Source organism: Lissotriton helveticus, chromosome 4_1, assembly GCF_964261635.1.
Source record: "Lissotriton helveticus chromosome 4_1, aLisHel1.1, whole genome shotgun sequence".
Classification (NCBI taxonomy): Eukaryota; Metazoa; Chordata; class Amphibia; order Caudata; family Salamandridae; genus Lissotriton; species Lissotriton helveticus.
In genome coordinates this window covers 2041993616-2042011616 of record NC_136063.1, presented here as the reverse complement: position 1 = coordinate 2042011616, position 18001 = coordinate 2041993616, and the positions used below count along the sequence as shown (strand labels likewise).

Sequence of the window (18001 nt, the reverse complement as noted above, 5' to 3'; positions counted from 1 at the left end):
TTTTAAGTCCCTAGTAAAGTGGCACTACCTGTGCCCACGGCCTGTAATTTAAATGCTGCTACTGACTGTGCCACACACAGAAGTAGCACTTTAAGCATGACTCAGGCCTGCCAATGCAGCCTGTGTGTGCAGTTTTAAACTGCCATTTCTACCTGGCAGAGTGAACCTTTTGCTATGCCCAAACCTTCTTTTTTTTTTTTTGTAAAATTTTTTTATTTTGCAAAACACAGAGATAAAACAGTAAACAAAAGTCACCGCATCGGGTGCATAGATGGTCCCATACAGTGGGAAAGCAATAATGCAAGACGAGGCAATAATGCAGTGCAAGAGAAGCGAGTAGATGCCAGGCTCCAACATCCGCAGAAAAGATGTAGTCTCGAATGTAACCCCAGTTGGGGAATACGTCTAGTCCAGCCGGTAGAAGTTCAGAGTCACAAAGCCATCAAACTAAGCCTCGTCCCAGCGGCACATATGCCCCAATAGCGGAACACAAACTTAACTTCCCCCATCCCAACCCCCCCCCCTCCCGTGACGGCGCCTCATCCATTCCTCATTCATCCATCACACACACTTAGAACTGAAACAGATGTAGGGTCCTCAGCGATGCCGGGCAAACTGCCGAGGGTAAACCAGTAGAGAGAAAGGACACCAGGGGGCCCCATGTGTGCTTAAAGTTTTTGTAGTTGCCTAGGAAGATGTCCGCCATTCTCTCAAGACTCAGAAGCCTCCACAGCCTAGCGTGCCAAAGTGAGATCGCCGGTGCCTCTTTCCGCTTCCATGCGGCCGCCAGCGTGAGCTTGGCAGCGCCGAGGCAGAGCCATAGAATCTTCTTGTCTGCGCGCGTCTGGTGCTCAAGGCCAGGATCCCGCAGGCCCAGGACCACGGATGCCAAAGAGTCATCAATGGGATACTGCAAAATATCTTTAATATGGGATAGAATCTCGTCCCAGAAGGGTCTGATGACCGGGCAATCCCACCAGATGTGGCGGAAGTCCCCCAGTAGGCCACAGCCCCTCCAACATCTATCCGAAACTACCGGGTAAATACGGTGAAGTCGGGCGGGGACCATGTACCATTGTGTGAGAGTCTTCAAATGAGCCTCCCTCAGTAGAATTGAGTGGTTAAATTGCGTCATGTCCCTCCACAACGCCGACCATTCTCCATCGGCGATGTCCCTCCCCACCATCTCCTCCCACTGTTCCATGTAACGCGGTCTAGGAGAAAGGGCAGAACGAAGCAACAGTTGGTATAGAAAGGAGATGGCCCCCTTCATGGCAGATGTTTTCAGCAGAAAGGCCTCAAATTCGGAGAGAGGCCTCGTGGCAGCCTCCCGAACTCCTGGTGACGTGGCCCAGTGGAGCAGTTGCATATGCCTGTATTTTTCAGTTGGCTGCACATGGTAATCCCGCATGCAATTCTCAAAAGTCAGGGGATCAGAGCCATGGAACAGATGGAGCAATGCGCGGCATCCTCCCTCCCTCCAAGTATCAAAGGGACCCTCGGCGAGTGCCGGCTGGAACGCCGGGTTGAAATGCAATGGAGTGAATGGAGACGGGAAGGTCGTCCATCGCTCATCCCCCGCCAGGGTGTCCCACACTTTCAGTGTAGTCCCTGTGGGCGTACTAATGTACGCGTTCAACGGTCGATCACGCTTGGGCTTCCAGGCCAAATCCCAGATGGACCGGCCAGTCACGCTCCGGTCCATATGCAACCAGTGTTTGTCGGAAAATTGCTGTGACCATTCCACCATGACTCTTAGTTGGGCAGCTTTATAATAGAGGTGTAGGTCCGGGAGGCCGACCCCTCCGTCAGCCCGCAACCGTCGCAAGAGTGCAAACGAAAGCCGAGCCCTACCTCCCTGCCAGACAAATTTTAAGATCAATGTTCTGAGCTGTCCAAAAAATGAAGTGCTCAGTGGAATCGGTAGGGCCTGAAAGAGATACAAGTATTTAGGGAGAAGGACCATTTTAATGGCATGCACCCTACCCAACCATGACAGGAATCTGGGCTTCCACTTCTCCAGTTCGGCCCGCGTCTTAGCCACCAAGGGCGGGAAGTTGGCTGCAAATAAGCCACCCACCGTGGGGGTGAGGTGGACTCCTAAGTAAAGTATCGAGCCCGAAGCCCAGGGTAGCGGCGTCGAAGTGCCTACCCGAGCAACGTCGGCTTGTGATAAGGTTAAATTCAGGACATAAGACTTGCCGTAGTTTACCTTGAAGCCAGCCACTCCCTCGAATTCCAGCAAAAGATCCCGCACGCATGGGAGAGAGTTAGCGGGGTCAGCCACTGATAGCAGAACATCATCCGCAAAGAGAGAGATTTTGTGCTGCTCCCCTGTGAATGGAATGCCCTTCACCCCCTCATGCTCCCGGACCGCCATCGCCAAGGGTTCAATGCTAAGCGCAAACAATAAGGGAGAGAGGGGGCATCCTTGTCTGGTACCTCGCGAGTGCTGGAAGAAGGCCGATAGGTGGCCGTTCACCGCCACCCTCGAGCGCGGGCTACAGAAATTAGCCCTCACCATGGTGATGAACCGGTCGGAGAACCCAAACGCCTGCAACGTGTGGAATAGAAAGCTCCAGTCCACGCGGTCGAAGGCCTTCTCCGCATCTAGGCCTACCAATACCGCCGGAATGTGGAACCTGTTCGCCTTCTCAATGAGATGAATCACCCTGCGCGTATTGTCGTGCGTTTGGCGGCCTTTGATAAAACCGGATTGATCCGGATGTACAATCGCCGGTAACAAGTCCTGGAGGCGGCTCGCTAGTATCGCCGAATACAGCTTCGCGTCAATATTAAGCAAGGCTATGGGGCGGAAGGAGGGACAGAGCTCAGGATCCTTCCCCGGTTTCGGCAGGACCGTAATCACCGCTTCCGCCAGAGTCCCGGTATTCACTCCGGACGTAGCCATGTCATTAAAGAGGGCAACTAGAAAGTCGCACACCTCAGTTGCGTAGGTTTTATAGAAGACAGCAGTGTACCCATCCGGGCCGGGGGCTTTATGTAATTTCAAGTTTTTAATGGCGGAGAGGACTTCCTCCCTCGAGATCGGAGCCTCTAACAGATCGTTCCACGCCTTGGAGACCTGTGGGAGCGGTAAGCGCTGCAGGAACTCCCGCTGCGCCGTCGCATCCAACTCCTCGCCCGTATACAAATCGGCATAAAAGCGGCCAAATATGTCCGCCTTCGCCCCGTCTCGATGATGGAGAACTCCTGCGGGGTCTCTGATCCCTCCTATATATTCTCGTTCCCTCTTGTCCCGCAATTGCCGGGCCAAGTGTCTGCCAATCTTATTGCCACTAGAGTATGAATGTCGCCCCAATCGCAAGAGAGTAAGCTCGGCTCTATTTGCATAGTGAGCCTTCAATTTGCCCCTAACCGCCGTAAGCGGACGCAGGGTCACCCTCGAGGGATTGAGCTTATGAGCCCTCTCGAGTTCAAGCACCTCGGCTTCCAGTGCGTCCCGCTCCTTTCTACGCAGGGTGTTAAGTTGCGAGTTGAGGCCCAAGCACGTCCCTCTGATCGTCGCCTTAAAGGCGTCCCATGTAGTCGTCAGAGAAGTATCCGACGGTGGATTGCACTCGAAAAATTCACGGATGGCCAGGCGTAAGGCTTGATTGGAAACCTCATCCCTGACCACTGACGCCGGGAAGTACCACTTCCGGCTCGCGGAGTCGGGTGGCGCCCAACGGAGAGTGAGCACCAAGAGACTGTGGTCCGATACCGAAATCGGAAGAATGGCGGCATCTAAAATGTTCCCTCTGAGGGACCGGCTAAGAAAAATGTGATCCAAGCGAGAGTAGGAGTGGTGCACATGTGAAAAGAATGTGTAGTCTTTCATGGCAGGGTGGAAAATTCGCCATCCGTCTACTAGACCCAACTCCCCCACCCCTTGCTGCGTGGAATCCGAAAAGACCCCTGTGTCCGCCCTACGCCCCCCCGAGCTGTCCAAGTCCCTGTCCCACACCAAGTTAAAATCTCCCAACAGGAGCAAGAGCCCCTCCGCAAAGTCCCCAATCTTCTCCAGCAATTCTTGCAAATACTTGTTCTGACCCGCAGTGGGCAAATATACTACCACAAACGTACACAACCTGCCCTGAATGTGCCCCTTAACCATCAGCCATCGACCCTCCTTGTCATGTCGGACCTCCACCGGCTGAAAATGCAACGTAGCCCTGAACAGAAGCGCCACCCCCCGATGCTTCGTAACAGCAGAGGACCTGTAAACAATGGGGTATGCCCTATGGCGAAGCCTCGCCTCATCCTTTCGTGCCAAGTGGGTTTCTTGCAATCCAACTACATCAAGTTGATGATCCATCACATACTTCAGTACTCTCTGCCGCTTCTGTGGCGAATTCAAGCCCTTAACATTCCACGTCCCTACACTAAGCGGCATAGCGGAAAGAAAACCCAAAAATCGCTCTCAGCATGCCAAGTGCCACCCACCCCGCATTCAGCCCCGCCATCAGGCAGCAGACAACCAGTAGCTTCCAGAACGTACGTGGCACTAAGGTGCCAGCAGTAAAGTACGTACTCAGCAGCAGACACACAACAAACATCCCCTTCGGCCCTCCGTCACGGGTCCCTCCCCACCGTCCCCAACAACCCCCATCCCCACCCCACCCCAGTAGATAAGCAATCCAAGCATAGCACAAGTCACAGAGCCCCCCCAACCCCGAGCCCCCAAACTCCCCAACACCCAACCCTACCCGTAGAGAAAGAACAACAAACAAAAGAAGTGGAAATCATAAAGGATAAAGAGAATACTCATCAGGTCCAGTAGTCCAAAGTTCGTGAGGGGCCTTCCTAACTGGAAGTGGAGCAGGGGTGCCAGTTGGTCAACCCCCGCGGCCATGGTCTGAGGTGTCTTCCCAAAAAGTACATCCATACCCAGACCAAGGCAACGAAGCCCCCCCAGCGCCGATCCTGGTCAGATCAAATCCGTGGTGGTCATGCCGCTCCAGAGCTTTCTTGCGTATCCGCCAGAGTGGCTGAGGCCACCGAAGCCACTGCTTCGGCCCTTTCCTGCAAACCAGAGGCACGATCCGGCCGCCGCCGGTCTGGGGAAGCCCCAACCCTATGCCATGAGGACGAGCGGTGGCGTCTCCTAGATGGCGAAGCACTCGCCTCCTGTGAGGAAGGGACATCCTGTAGACCCAAGAGGTCTTTTGCTGCTTGAAGAGAATTAATCTGTGCCAGCCGATTCTGCCATCGGAAGATGATCCTGAAGGGGTGGCCCCATGAGTAGGAGATGTTACGTTCTCTCAAGAAGGTAGTCACCGGGCGAAACTCCCTTCTCTTCCGCAGCGTGGAGGCTGCCAAGTCCTGGAACAGCTGAGGGGCATGGCCCCTGAATTGCAGTGACGTGATGGCCCTGGCTTTGCGGAGAATGCGTTCTTTGATTTGGAAATCATGAACACAGACGAGGATGTCAGGAGGGGGACCCCTTCCTCGCCTAGGCAGACCCACTCTGTGTACTCTATCCATCTCGATTTCCCTCACCTCCTCCTCGTCCAAGATCTGTAAAAACAAGTCCCGGACGTAACCACGCAGGTCTCCCGCCTCACCATCCCACGGCACCGCCCGAATGCGGATGTTGTTCCTCCTGGAACGGTTTTCCAGGTCCTCCGTGTGCAACTGTAGGTCCAGATTCTGTTCGGTGAGGCGGATGATATCTTGTTGCAGCAAGTGCACATCGTTAGCCATGCTCAAATCATGGTCCTCCAGGGTCGCCACTCTCTCGCCAATGCCGTCCACGTCTCTGCGCACTTCCCTCAGGTCAGAGGCCAACTGAGCCTTGAGCTCAGAAATATCCTCCTTAATGGATGCAAATAGTTCAGACATGAAGGCCTTAGTAGCAGGCGCCTCGTCATCCGACACCTTCTGCGAGCCACTGGCCCCCGGGGACGCCGGCTGCTGAGAGGACTTGGAAGCTCCATCCTTACCCTGTCGACCCCCCTTGCGTGACACGGTGGTCATCTTGGCTGGTGACACGCAGACCGGGGGAACAGACCCCCCCAGTCAGACAGGATACAGGCGCTATGGGAGCTCGTGGAGCCCGAGGATCGCAACGCTTCTTACCAGGCAGCTCAAATGGAACCCCCTCACTATCCAGGGATCACCGGAAGGCAGATCTGAAGCAGGCGAGCCACATGCTGGGGGTCAGGGGACCCTACCACCAACTAGGTGCGAGCAGGAGGCAGGGCTCTTCAGGGCAAGGCAGTCACAGTCCACTCCAAGGGTAGCGCTGTCCACGCCGTGGCCTCCGGGAAGTAACTGAACCGGAACTGCGTCAGATGCAGATGAGATGCGGACCCAGGGGGCAAGGGTGCAGCAGTCCGGCCCCAGCAATCCGGTCCCCTAACGGGGTCTGTGATCCAAACGGTTCTGCACTGCTCACTCGAGGCCGTGGATCACGACGCCGGTCGCCCTGGCACCACGTGGCAACTGCAATCGGCCAGCCAGCCCCCGCCTATAAGCCAAAGCAGTTGTAGAGAGCTCCAGGTCCCGCTGCCCCAGGTGTCACGGCCGCTCACGCCCCCTCCTGGGGAGGCACTCACCCTGCCGACAGCCCTCGCTCGGGTCGGCACCGCAGCCGGGCCCTTACTCCGACCCTGCACCGCCTGTTCACATCAGCACTGGGCCCCGCGTGATACCACGCTCCTCCAGTGGCCCCGGTCTGCGCAGCCCGCCGGTAGTCTGCCGGTTCTGGACGCTCCGTGGCGTGCTCACCGCACCTCTACTGTCCGGCCGCCGGAGGCACCTCCACCTTCTTGCTGTCCCCGCCGTCCTCCGCAACAGGGCTCTGAAGCCCAGGCTCGTGTCCCTGCCGGCAGGACCCCTGCCCCCACCTCCGGCAGGCGCTGAATAAACACAGGCGGCACTTCCCCAAGTGCCGCGAGCGCAGCAAGTCACCACGTCGGCTCCCCGACTACGCGAGGCCGGTGCTTCACAGGCCCCAGAGGCGAGGTATCCCTGCGGACGTTCAAGGGTCACTCCGCTCCTCAGACGGCACCGCTGCACTCCGCTGCGCTGGGGGCCCTTCCGCCACCCCTCTGGACCCGGGCAGCTACACCAGGACCGCGCTGTTAGTAGCTTTTTTCGGATCGGCGCCGGAGAGACCTGAAGAAGCGTCCTACTCCGACGCCATCTTGGCCACGCCCCCCTCCCAAACCTTCTTTTTAATACCTATAAATCACCACTGCATAGGACCTGGACAGCCCAGAGGGCAGGGTGCAATGTATTAAAAAAGTTGTACACTTTTGATGTTTGCATGTCCTGGTAGTGAAAACTCTTAAATGTGTCCTACTTCTTTCATAGCATAATATTGAAGTTACCTTTTTGCACTTAATAAGCCGTAATTTCCAAATGGGAACAGATAACCAGTTCATGTTTGTATCTTTGGAATTGTAATGAAAAATCCTAGCCTACGGTGAAGTTGGATTTTAAATTACAATTTTGAAAATGCCAAATTTAGAAAGTTGAGATTTTCCTGCCTTAGTCATTTGGCACCTGCAGTCCGTCTCTGGGTAACATGACCGGGTGTAGTCGACAGTTAACCTTTGTGTATCCCTCCCAGACAGCCACACAGCATAGGGAGCTTAGGTGTGCCTGGATGGGCCATCGATGACAGGATGGGAGGGAGGAGCTGGGCCCAGCCCCACTTGAATAGGCTATCTACACAAAGGGCAGCATACCCCCTGTAGTTAATCTGGAGCCAGGGCCAGGAAGGTAGGACACCTGTGCACTTCAAAGGTATGCCTCTAGAAGCTTCTCCCTGCCTCAAAGGCACAACTGAGTATACATATTGGAACTCAGACCCCAGCTCTTCCAGTACACTTCTGGGCCTGTGGATACTCTGCCAAGAAGAAGGACTATTGTGCTGCTGAATGGACTGCCACTCTGTTGGATTGTTGCACTGACGGACATATGCCCCGCTATGCTGACTTGCTGCCCTCTTGCTCGGGGAGAAGGACTGGACCTGCATCTCCTGAACCCAGAACCCCTGAGGGACTCCAAGGACTAGTTTGTTGGCTTCATGATCTATGGCCTCTGGGACATAACAGGCTTCCAACAACACTGCACCTGGACTCTGCCATCTTTGAGTATACTCTGCCAAGTGGTGCCACTCCAGCCTTGTACCCTTGGAAGTGGGTCTAAGGTGCTTGCCAGCCTCTGTGAATCCAGGGCAACCCCATGCAGAATGGATGCATCACCGCTGCTGCGTGGATTGGACCCGTAGCAAAGACCCACATCGCCCCCATAGCCTCTTCGGAACTGCTGCTGTACAATGCATCCTTGGCACAGGCCCTCGTCGACGGCAACCTCGACGACGGACTCCACATCATAGCTCCTGGGAACAGACGTATCGCCCCAACTGCACAATGCATCCTCAGCACCAGACTTTGCATTGCAAACCCTTGTCGATGGGATCGTCAATGACAAAGCAGGACCTTGCACCGTAGCCTTACTCCATCTTGGAACTGACGCATTGTTTTGGCTACACAACGCATCTTCAACGCAGATCCTCACAACGCTCTGCAAACCAGGATTTAAGGTACTTTGTTCGGCGGAACTAACTGGGCCTGAACTTGTGACTTTGTTCAAGTCTAGCGCTACCAGATATCCACCCAGCGCTACCAGATATCCACATTTGGCATTTTGCGCATTTTGGCGCTATTTATATTTAAACTGTTTTAATTGCATATCTTCGGTTCTTCTGATTGGATTTTTGTTGTTTGGTCTTCTTTCATTTATTATTCTAAAGTTAGTGTGGACTCTTTATATTGTGTTTTCACTTAATAACTGTTTGGAGTGTTGCACAAATACTTTACACATTGCCCAAAGTTAAGTCTGAGTGCTCTGTGCCAAGCTACCAGAAGGTTGAGCACAGGCCAATTTAGGGTTGTCTTGTGCCTCACCCTGACGATGATTGTGGTTTTGCTGATTGTCCAGGGATTACATCCCGGTCAACCAACAACCCAATTGATTACGCGTTACTATTGTTACTGATAGCTAGAAGTAAAAAGGCCTGACCACTGATTTAAATTCAGTCATAAATGTATCAAACCAACGCAGCAAAGGTGCTTGGCCTCAATCAATGGAGCACGCCAGGGTAAAGAGTTTGTCCACAAATCCATTAGGAGTAAAGAAAACTTAGCTTAATTGATAGGTAAACTTGATCAGAAGCCTGAGAACCACTTCATAAAATGTATTACTAAATGGAGAAATTCATTAGGATGTTCCGGATATTTTGTAGGGAAGGGGATAGAAGGCCCTTGCCTGCCTCCCCTGGCAAAAGAAGGTTTGGTTTACCATCACTCAGACTTCGTGACCTGCTGGTCTGTATATCCTTTTCCTTTCAAGGAAATACTATTTGATACAAAATGGTGTTTTATAGACAAGATGCTGCCAAATCCACATCTATGCCTAGGATTACAGGAGTTATTCCTTCTATGGTAGTGTCCATGCAAGCTCACAAAACAGAAGGTGAGGCCCTAGCAAACTGTTGAATTGAGAGGCTGCAGAAACAAGTCCTCTTAGGAACCGATAAAAAGAAGGGGCTCTATACCTCCAGGGGGTGCAAGAGTATCTACAGAGGTCAAGCAGATCTATTGCAGGGGTAAGGTACCAGTACAATGCTGCCTTAATCTCATCTGAAGAACAACTTTGTCCTAAACATAGTTTAAAAAATATCCCCCGAAGGAGGAGCTTCGCGTGCATCCGAGATGGCCGCGTGAGCACAAGGCTCCAGAGTCCCTCGCCGCCCTTCGCACATATCCTGAGAGATATCCTGACTTTGATGACGGGTTTTTGAAGATGAACCTCAGCTGACACCTTAGATGTTTTCAAAATCTAATTTGGACTTCGGGAACCGCCGCTACGTCGATCTGAGCTTTTGAGGCCCGCCCCACGGTGACATCGGGGGCTTGACACACCAAGACGCCGGGAAGTAGTTGAACAACAACGGCCTGAGGGGCTACCCCTGCTGCCCGGAGTTGACTTTCGGTTTCGTTCTTGGGCCTCTGGCCTCATCTGATTGCGTGATTGCTTCAGCCCCCTCCACCCCCCGAGGTCTAGCCTAACTCTGCCTCTCCATTGTGTGCCAGCGGTCGTGAGTGCTTGGGTGTTGGGCTGTGCTGCTGCTTTCGCCTCTGGGGTCCACTTTCGTGGTCTTCGGTGGTCTGGTGGTGAGCGGCCATTTTTACCAGGTCTCGCGTTACACACCATTCAAAATGACTGCCAGGGCTGACAACGAGAAGCGGAAAGCCAAAACTCCTCTACGGGGGGGGGGGGGGGGGGAATGATCTAAACTAACGTCATGGATCGCTATACCCAATCCAAGGGGTCCCCCGGTGGCACCAGTCGAACTCTGGAGGACTCCAAGGAAGACCCGGCTGCGTCGACTGAATTGACTCGGCAGGATGTCATGGGCGCCATTGCCAACATGAAGGCTTCCATTGGCCAGCAATATGAGGCTCTCGCTCTCAAAATCGATACTGTAGCCGTTGTCTCCGGTAACGTGGATCGCTACCCCCCCAGAGATCTTACCAAGTCTCAATCCTGGTTGAGTGGGTTTTTGGAGACTCTGGGTCTGGTAGACTGTTGGAGGTTGATGCATCCGGATCAGGTACAATACACCTTCCACTCTGGAGCCCATGGCAGTCTCTCTAGACTCTACTATGTTCTGATGCCAGCGGCGCAAGCCTCCTCTGCCCGAGGTATATCCGATCACTCCCCATTGTGGCTTAGCATGGATACTACTATGAGTAATGAGGGTCGGGTCGCCCCGATAAACCCCTGGTATCTTCGCAATCCCAAGACCCGTGCTGAGTTGACGAAATCCCTCGATCATTATTTTGCTGAAAATGTAGGGTCTGTGTCCTCTGCTGTATCATTGTGGGAGGCTTTTAAGACGGTGATCCGTGGGCAGGCTTTATCTCTAATCGCTGGTGCCAAGAAAAGTAAACATGAAGAGGTGGTCCGTTTGGAGACTGAAATAGCCGAGCTGGAGAGTGACCTGGAGCTCGGAGTGCCTTAAACAATTAGATTACAGAACCCTGGTGACTGATGCTGCGAAAGTCATGAATAGAGAGCAACAGGGCAGACTGTATGATGTTGGAGATAAGGCGGGTAAATTGATTGCGTGGCTGGGCAAGAAAGAGAGAGCGAGTCGGGTGGTTCCTGTGATTGAGAAACTTGATGGAGTGTGTGTGACTGACCCGGCTGACATTGTTGAGTGCTTTGTGGAACATTTCCGAACTGTGTATTCTCCGGTCTCTGACAGGCCGGAGGAAGACTCTCATTTGTTGCTTCGCGATATTGCATTGCCCTGCCTGTCTGAGGTTGACAGAGACCTAATGGACGCGGCACTTTCGGCGGATGAGGTGGCTACTGCTATTTGTTCTGTGCGTTCTGGCAAGGCCATTGGTCCCAATGGTCTGCCCATTGAATTATACAATTGCGACAAAATGGCTCCGTATCTTCGTGATATGTTTCTAGAGTCGCGAGACATCGGCTCTCTTCCTCGTGATTAGCGTCTTGCCACCATTCATAAGGAGGGGAAGCTGCGGGATCGCTGTTCTTCTTATAGACCCATCTCGCTTCTAAATGCCAAACCGAAAATTCTTCCCAAACTATTAGCTAACCGCCTGACAAAGGTTATTAGTGACTTGATCCACCCGGATCAGTCCGGTTTTATCCCACACCGTAACACGGCGCTCAACTTGCGGCGCTTGCACAGTGTTCTCGCGAGGGCGGCGTCTCTTCGTGAGCCGGCCATCTTGGCTTCCTTAAATGCTACGATGGCCTTCGATACACTAGAGTGGCCTTATCTCTGGGCCGCTCTTGCGAAATTTGGTTTCTGCCCCGGGTTCATCGGCTGGGTGAAACTTTTGTATGAGGAGCCACTGGCGCAGGTGGTCGTGAATGGCCGAGTATCGGAGTCTTTTGTCCTCGGGAGAGGCACACGGCAGGGCTGCCCGTTGTCACCACTGCTTTTCGCCCTTGCCCTGGAACCGCTGGCTGCCTGGTTGCGGTGGGAGCCCTCGATTAAGGGTATCCAGTTGTCTCCGGATTTCGAGGATCGTGTCTCGCTCTATGCCGATGATATCTTGTTGTATCTTACGTCCCCTCGAAAATCGCTGAATGTTTTGTTTGACGTGCTTACTTCGTTTGGGAGGAGCTCGGGCCTTGTGATCAATTGGGCTAAATCCTGTGTAAATGTGCTTTCGGGCGGTCTCCCTCCTTTGCCTCGCAGGTGCCCTATTCAGGTCTCACCGACGGGATTCAAGTACTTGGGGATTTTTATATCTCTAGACCCCGTGGCTCACTATGAGCGTAATTTGCTCCCTCCTCTTCAGAGATTAAAACTGGATGTCGTCGCTGGCGCAGGTTGCCTCTATCACCACTCGGGCGCGCAGCTCTTTTCAAAATGATGTCCTTGCCGCGTTTTTTGTACGCGCTTCAGAATACGTTCGATACTATTCCGGCGAGCTATTTTCGAGAGGTGGAGAGTCTGCAGAGACGATTAATCTGGGATGGACGTTCGCGTATCGCCCTCGCTAAACTGACACTTCCCTGGTACGACGGAGGTATAGCGCTTCCGGATATCAGGCGTTATTATTGGGCCTCGCAGCAGAGCGCGATCAATCATGCAACGTAAGCTCCAGCTTCTAACCCGGCATTCGAGATGGATAAATATTTGCTACCGGGTGGGGACTACAATAGGGCGCTCTATTCCAAGGTGGCGGGGAAGGATCTGTCTGGACCTACCAAGATTGCTGTACGAGTGTGGCATAATGCGAATGCGGCTGTAGGATGGAGGGATCAATTGACTCGAGCGACCCCGTTGTATGCGTCTGAAAGGTTGGGAAGTCTCTGGAAAACGAAAGGGTTTGAAAAATGGGCTATGACTGGTATCTTTGGGTCAAGGGCAAAATCAAGACCTTTGCGGCATTAAAGATAGAATATGAATTGAGTGACAGGGAATTCTTCAGGTATGCACAGATTCCCCATGATTTAAATTCGGTTTTACCCGCGGGTACGGACATCCCCGAGTCCTCCCCTCTTAAAGATCGGGTCCTCGACGGCCACGTGCCCGACAGTACCATTTCCTTGATATACAAGAAGTTGATCAACAACCGGGTGGATCTGCTGGCGTGTCTCAGGGAGGTTTGGACCGGTGACGGTTTGGAGCTGGATGACGAGGATTGGCAATCTGCATTATCCTCGCCTAAGGACGTGGCGATTCCTGCCCGTCTCCGACTCGTTCAGCTCAAAATCTTACATTGGGTATATGTTACTGGTCCGCGCTTGATCCGTATGGGTTATTCCTCTGATGGGTTATGTAAGCGCGGCTGTGGAATGGTTGGAACTTTCCTTCATATAATTTGCGAGTGTCCGGAGGTGGCGACGCTCTGGAGTCATGTGCATGCCGTGATGGGAAGGGTCACTGGAGTGGTGCTGTTGCCCGAAGCCAGACGCTGCCTGTTGAATGTGTGGGAGCCGAATGATTACAGCGTGGCACAGACGCCGTGGGCGACCCTTGGGAATATGATCGCTAAGAGAGACATTGCGCAGTTGTGGGGCTCCCGGCGGCCGCCCACGGTATCGGTATGGAAGGAGAATATGGATTGGTGTATGTTCAGAGAGAAGACTGTGTATGTGGCGCGGGGCAGACCTAGGAAATGGAACAAAATTTGGAGCCAATGGAACGCATACCGTGGAAATAGATGTAGCCTATTCGTGGAGAGCCCAGATGTCCCCCTCTCCCACTGATCCGGCATTCCATGTATTATGTACTTTATGATATCTCTGATTTGTTTCCCCGCTGGGCCCCCCCCCACTCTTTGTACTACTGATCAACTGTATAACACTGTGCTCAGGTGTCCTCCTCTATGAACACATGTCCATGCGCTTGTATTTTGCCTTGTATGTTGTTTTCTTCCTTTTTTAATAAAAATTAAAAAAAGAAATATCACCAAATTGGACCTCATAATAGAAAATGTACTCCCAGTTGAGCACAATATTTTTAGAAACGATTTTAAGCAGTATTTATGTCATATGAGGCTTTTGTTAACGATATCTGATATACACTCCCTATAGGGCAGGGGGAAAAGGCAACAGCAGGACAGGGAGCTGAAGCGAGATCAGTGACTTGTTCACTTTGGAAGAAAAATTTGATAAATGATAAACATTAGCTGGAAATCCTGATGGGAGTCAGGGGTGCTGGCCCCTCCTCCCTTTGGTGGGGTGATAAAAGACCGCCTTAACTATTGTGCAATGGGACCCTCTTACTCCACTCAGCTATAGTGAAAAAATGGCTGATTTCTGTAACCCCAAAAGACTTGGAACTCTTACATTCAGGAAAACTACATTGTTGATGTTTTAAATGTAACCTTTGAGGTCCAGCCCACCAATTTCCCCTGCTCACAAATATGCAAACACACAGCTGCTTGCAGGCTCAAAATTAAATTGAAGCTTCCTTTGCATCGAGATTAGTTTAATTATGCAATATTCTGTTTTTGCATTAAATATACAGGTGTCAGTCCAAAAAAAAGTAATACGATAACGTTAATTTTCACTGGCCACCTATTGCACCAGTGCAGTGGGTGTGCGAGCAAGCACACACTCGAGCCAACACAAACACAGTAAGCCAGAGTAGACATCTCAGTGACACAGAGTACTCAGGGCAGGGAAAGGAGAAGACAGGGATAGGTCGTCATTGTCTTCGATAATCACCTTCAGCAGGTTGGCTGTTAACCCACTCCACAGTCCTTGCACCCCATGTGTCTTCACGATTTGCTTGAAGCAGTCGAGCACCCCGGTGAAGTGCACATCCACCCCTCCACAATGGGGCAGGCTGGGGCTCTGGGCCTGGAAGAGAATGCACACGTTAGTGGAGCCTGGCTGTATAGGGGCCTGTGAGAGCCTGCAGACTGCACAGTGGGTACCTTTCATCAAACAATGCAAGGTGCTGCTATAAAGAAAATGCAGATCAGTCTGCAAGGTATGGTGGAATCTGCCTGCAATGCCCGTGAGACAGACTTCTGCACTCCACCCCAAACCCGTTCTTCTGGTTCTAAGGTAGCCCGGAGGATTACAGCGAGCTGGGTAAAGACAGATTCAACAGGGTTCATCTTACAGTAAGGACATACCAAGGAGCAGTCAAAGCCGTGTCAACGGCGTGAGATATCAAAGGACTTTCAGCTTTCAATAAATTAGAAGTGTCCGGTCACGTTGTCCAGGGGCGTAGCTTGGTCAGTAAAAGTGGGTGGGTGTGAGCATCACATTTCCCGACCATCACGCTGGCATATATGTTAAAATACATTATATGACAAGCAGGACACATGAGAGGGGCATAAGAGGCAGTGGAAAGTGAGGGAAATACGGATTAATAAGAGTACTAAATGAGAGAAAAACAATATTTTGTAATACCCGTAAGGGTCATGTTCGCGCTATACAAAACGTTATAAATAAAATAAACATTTTAGGGCTTTCAAAACAGAGATGAGTGTGTGTTTTTGTCTGTGTGTATGCAAAAATCCCAGGTGAAATCCAACAGACATCTCACCATACCCGACTGAAAGCACCTGTACCCAACTATTCATCTGAAAATACATTTATTATGGGGGTGTAACACCCCAAACACCCCCACCACCCCTAAAAGCTACGGCCCTGCCTAACGCACTTTGTTGCACTTGTTGGGGAGAGGCGTTTAGAGCGGTCGACCTCGAAGCTGGGAAACCGGGTTCGAGTCTCGGCAGCGACGCTCAACATCCTGCGATTCTGGACAAATCACTTAATCTTCCTGTACCTAACAAAAATGAATGTGTCCGTCTGTAATGAAACTGGTGCTCGTGTAAAGCACTCTGATACCCGATGTCTCGGGTCAAGTTCGAGCTATATAAAACTCTTTAAACAAAAAATATATATTAGACATGCCAGGGTTGGGCTCACCAACAAAGCAGCAAACGGCTGTGTGGGCAGGCACTTGACACCCTCAAATCTGACACGCCTAGTTTGTAAACATTTTAAACTAGATGACACCTTTTGGCACAGCTTCAAGAACGGGGATTTATTTCTGCAAATTGGACTCAGTCGACATTTTAAAATTATTTATCAATAAAGTGCGATTTAAAGCAAAACAGTTCTGTCAGGGCCTGAACGGCGAAGTATATTATTCATGTTAACTAATAGTAGTTACGGTGTCTTAGTGAAAACCATGCAAGAGAATCAATATTCTTGGGTTCTGCTATGGGAGTTCATTTTTATGTGCCACATATATTGAAATACACTTTATGGTGCAATCACAGGTGACTGTAACCCACACGCGATCCCCTTCCTCCCCCCCTCTACCCCCCCCCCCCAGACAGAAAGCAAATATTCCTGTCCCCGTCTACCTTTGAAGTCTCAATGCAACAAAAATTGTCATCTAGAGTTGGTGGTGGCGTAAAAACCAACCAGTGCAGGTGGTACTTACATCTGCTTTTGTACTGGCTCTTATTTTCAGCCGAGCATCTGTTGTTCTCGCCCACCATCTGCGCTCACACCTACCTGCAACTTTCAGCTAGTGGTCGGCGAGAGCACACATCGATGAAAATAAAGAAATAGAACATGCAAATAGTACCTCAAACAACATCCACGTGTGTAAACTAGATGGAAAAACTCAGCAACCATCACATACATAATTTGAGCAGTTGGACTGTTGCACCCGACTTTACGTAAAACAGGGCACAAGATGTGAGAGGACTAACCAAGTTAGGCAGTATGCGCATGACATCGGAGGGCATGACATCACATGTGGCATCACAGGAAGTGGCATCGCAACCCATGACCTCACAAGAAGTGACATCACAAGAAGTGACATCAATTCTTAAGATCTCACACATATGTTTAGCAAGTGAGTACATTTGAGCGCATTACAATATATAACAAATGAGATTTTGTGTCAGGGTTGTGCCAAAAAAGTGAACCAACCCCAACAGAAAATCTATACCTCAACTTATACAATTATTTTTTAAAACCCTGCCACAAAGAAATTGGCAACAAGGAGAAAGTGGCAGTAAATCTGTTATGCTTAATTTTTTGGAAAGTCCCTATTTAAAAATATCTTTGGGGGTTAAGGCACTTGCAGCAAGGATCTTTGTGCGGCAACTATCACAGAAGAATAATAATGGTAAGATAACTATGGAGGTTAACATATTTGTTGGAGAGATTTGTGTTTTGTCTAGTTCCAGTTTTGAATCAAAGTAGCACTGAGGGTTAATATGTCTCCTGCAAAGCACATCATGCAACGCGCAGATGACAGATTTTTATTTTATGTAAATGGGGTACTGCTTTTCACACAGATACTTTTGTTACTTGCAGTTCATAAATTGTCATCCTTCTCATATATATAAATATTTTTTTTACTTATGTTTATTGCAACATTGCACATAGATCACATTACATGTTCATCCTATTTGGGACAATGTATATTTGGCAGGCTATTGTTAACATGTTCGATCTTGGCAATCCATAAGCGTGCCCATATGTCTCACTCAGTGGTTTCATTACTGGGCATATGGCTATTACAGTGTTTAAATGCCTTTCCACACAGGAGTAATGAGTGCAACAATACTTATCGGAATAGAACCAAGTCCTGTGCACATGTATACGGGTGAGGGTTTCAGTGTAAAAACCAAATCAACAGATGTTATCTTGTAGAAAAAATGCAGGTCGACATCAGGAATAGTATTAGTGGGATTTATATATAAATCCAGATCAATACAGAAAACAAAGACCAGCCGGCACGTGTTTCGTCACAACGTGATAGAATTGTGACTCTTCAGGGCTGGGAAGCACACAAAGCATGAAAAAATATAAACAAAGGGAGCGGAGCCATAGAAAGTGCATGAAACAAAACAGCAAAAAGCAAAACTCAAAACCATTAATGGCATGGGTGAAAACAAACGAAACACCTTGGAGCAAGTGGATACCCTATGTAGTATTAACAAGA

At 50.8% G+C, this 18001-nt stretch overlaps 1 protein-coding gene across 1 annotated transcript in view; it reads right to left on the bottom strand.

Moving 5' to 3' along the window:
• Nucleotides 1–18001, bottom strand: part of SLC25A43 (solute carrier family 25 member 43) — a 266112-nt gene that overhangs the window by 19215 nt on the left and 228896 nt on the right. Inside the window, exon 4 of the mRNA XM_078688689.1 lies at nucleotides 14743–14877. Within this exon, the coding sequence (XP_078544815.1) occupies nucleotides 14743–14877 (135 nt within the window). The remainder of the gene's footprint in view (nucleotides 1–14742; nucleotides 14878–18001) is intronic.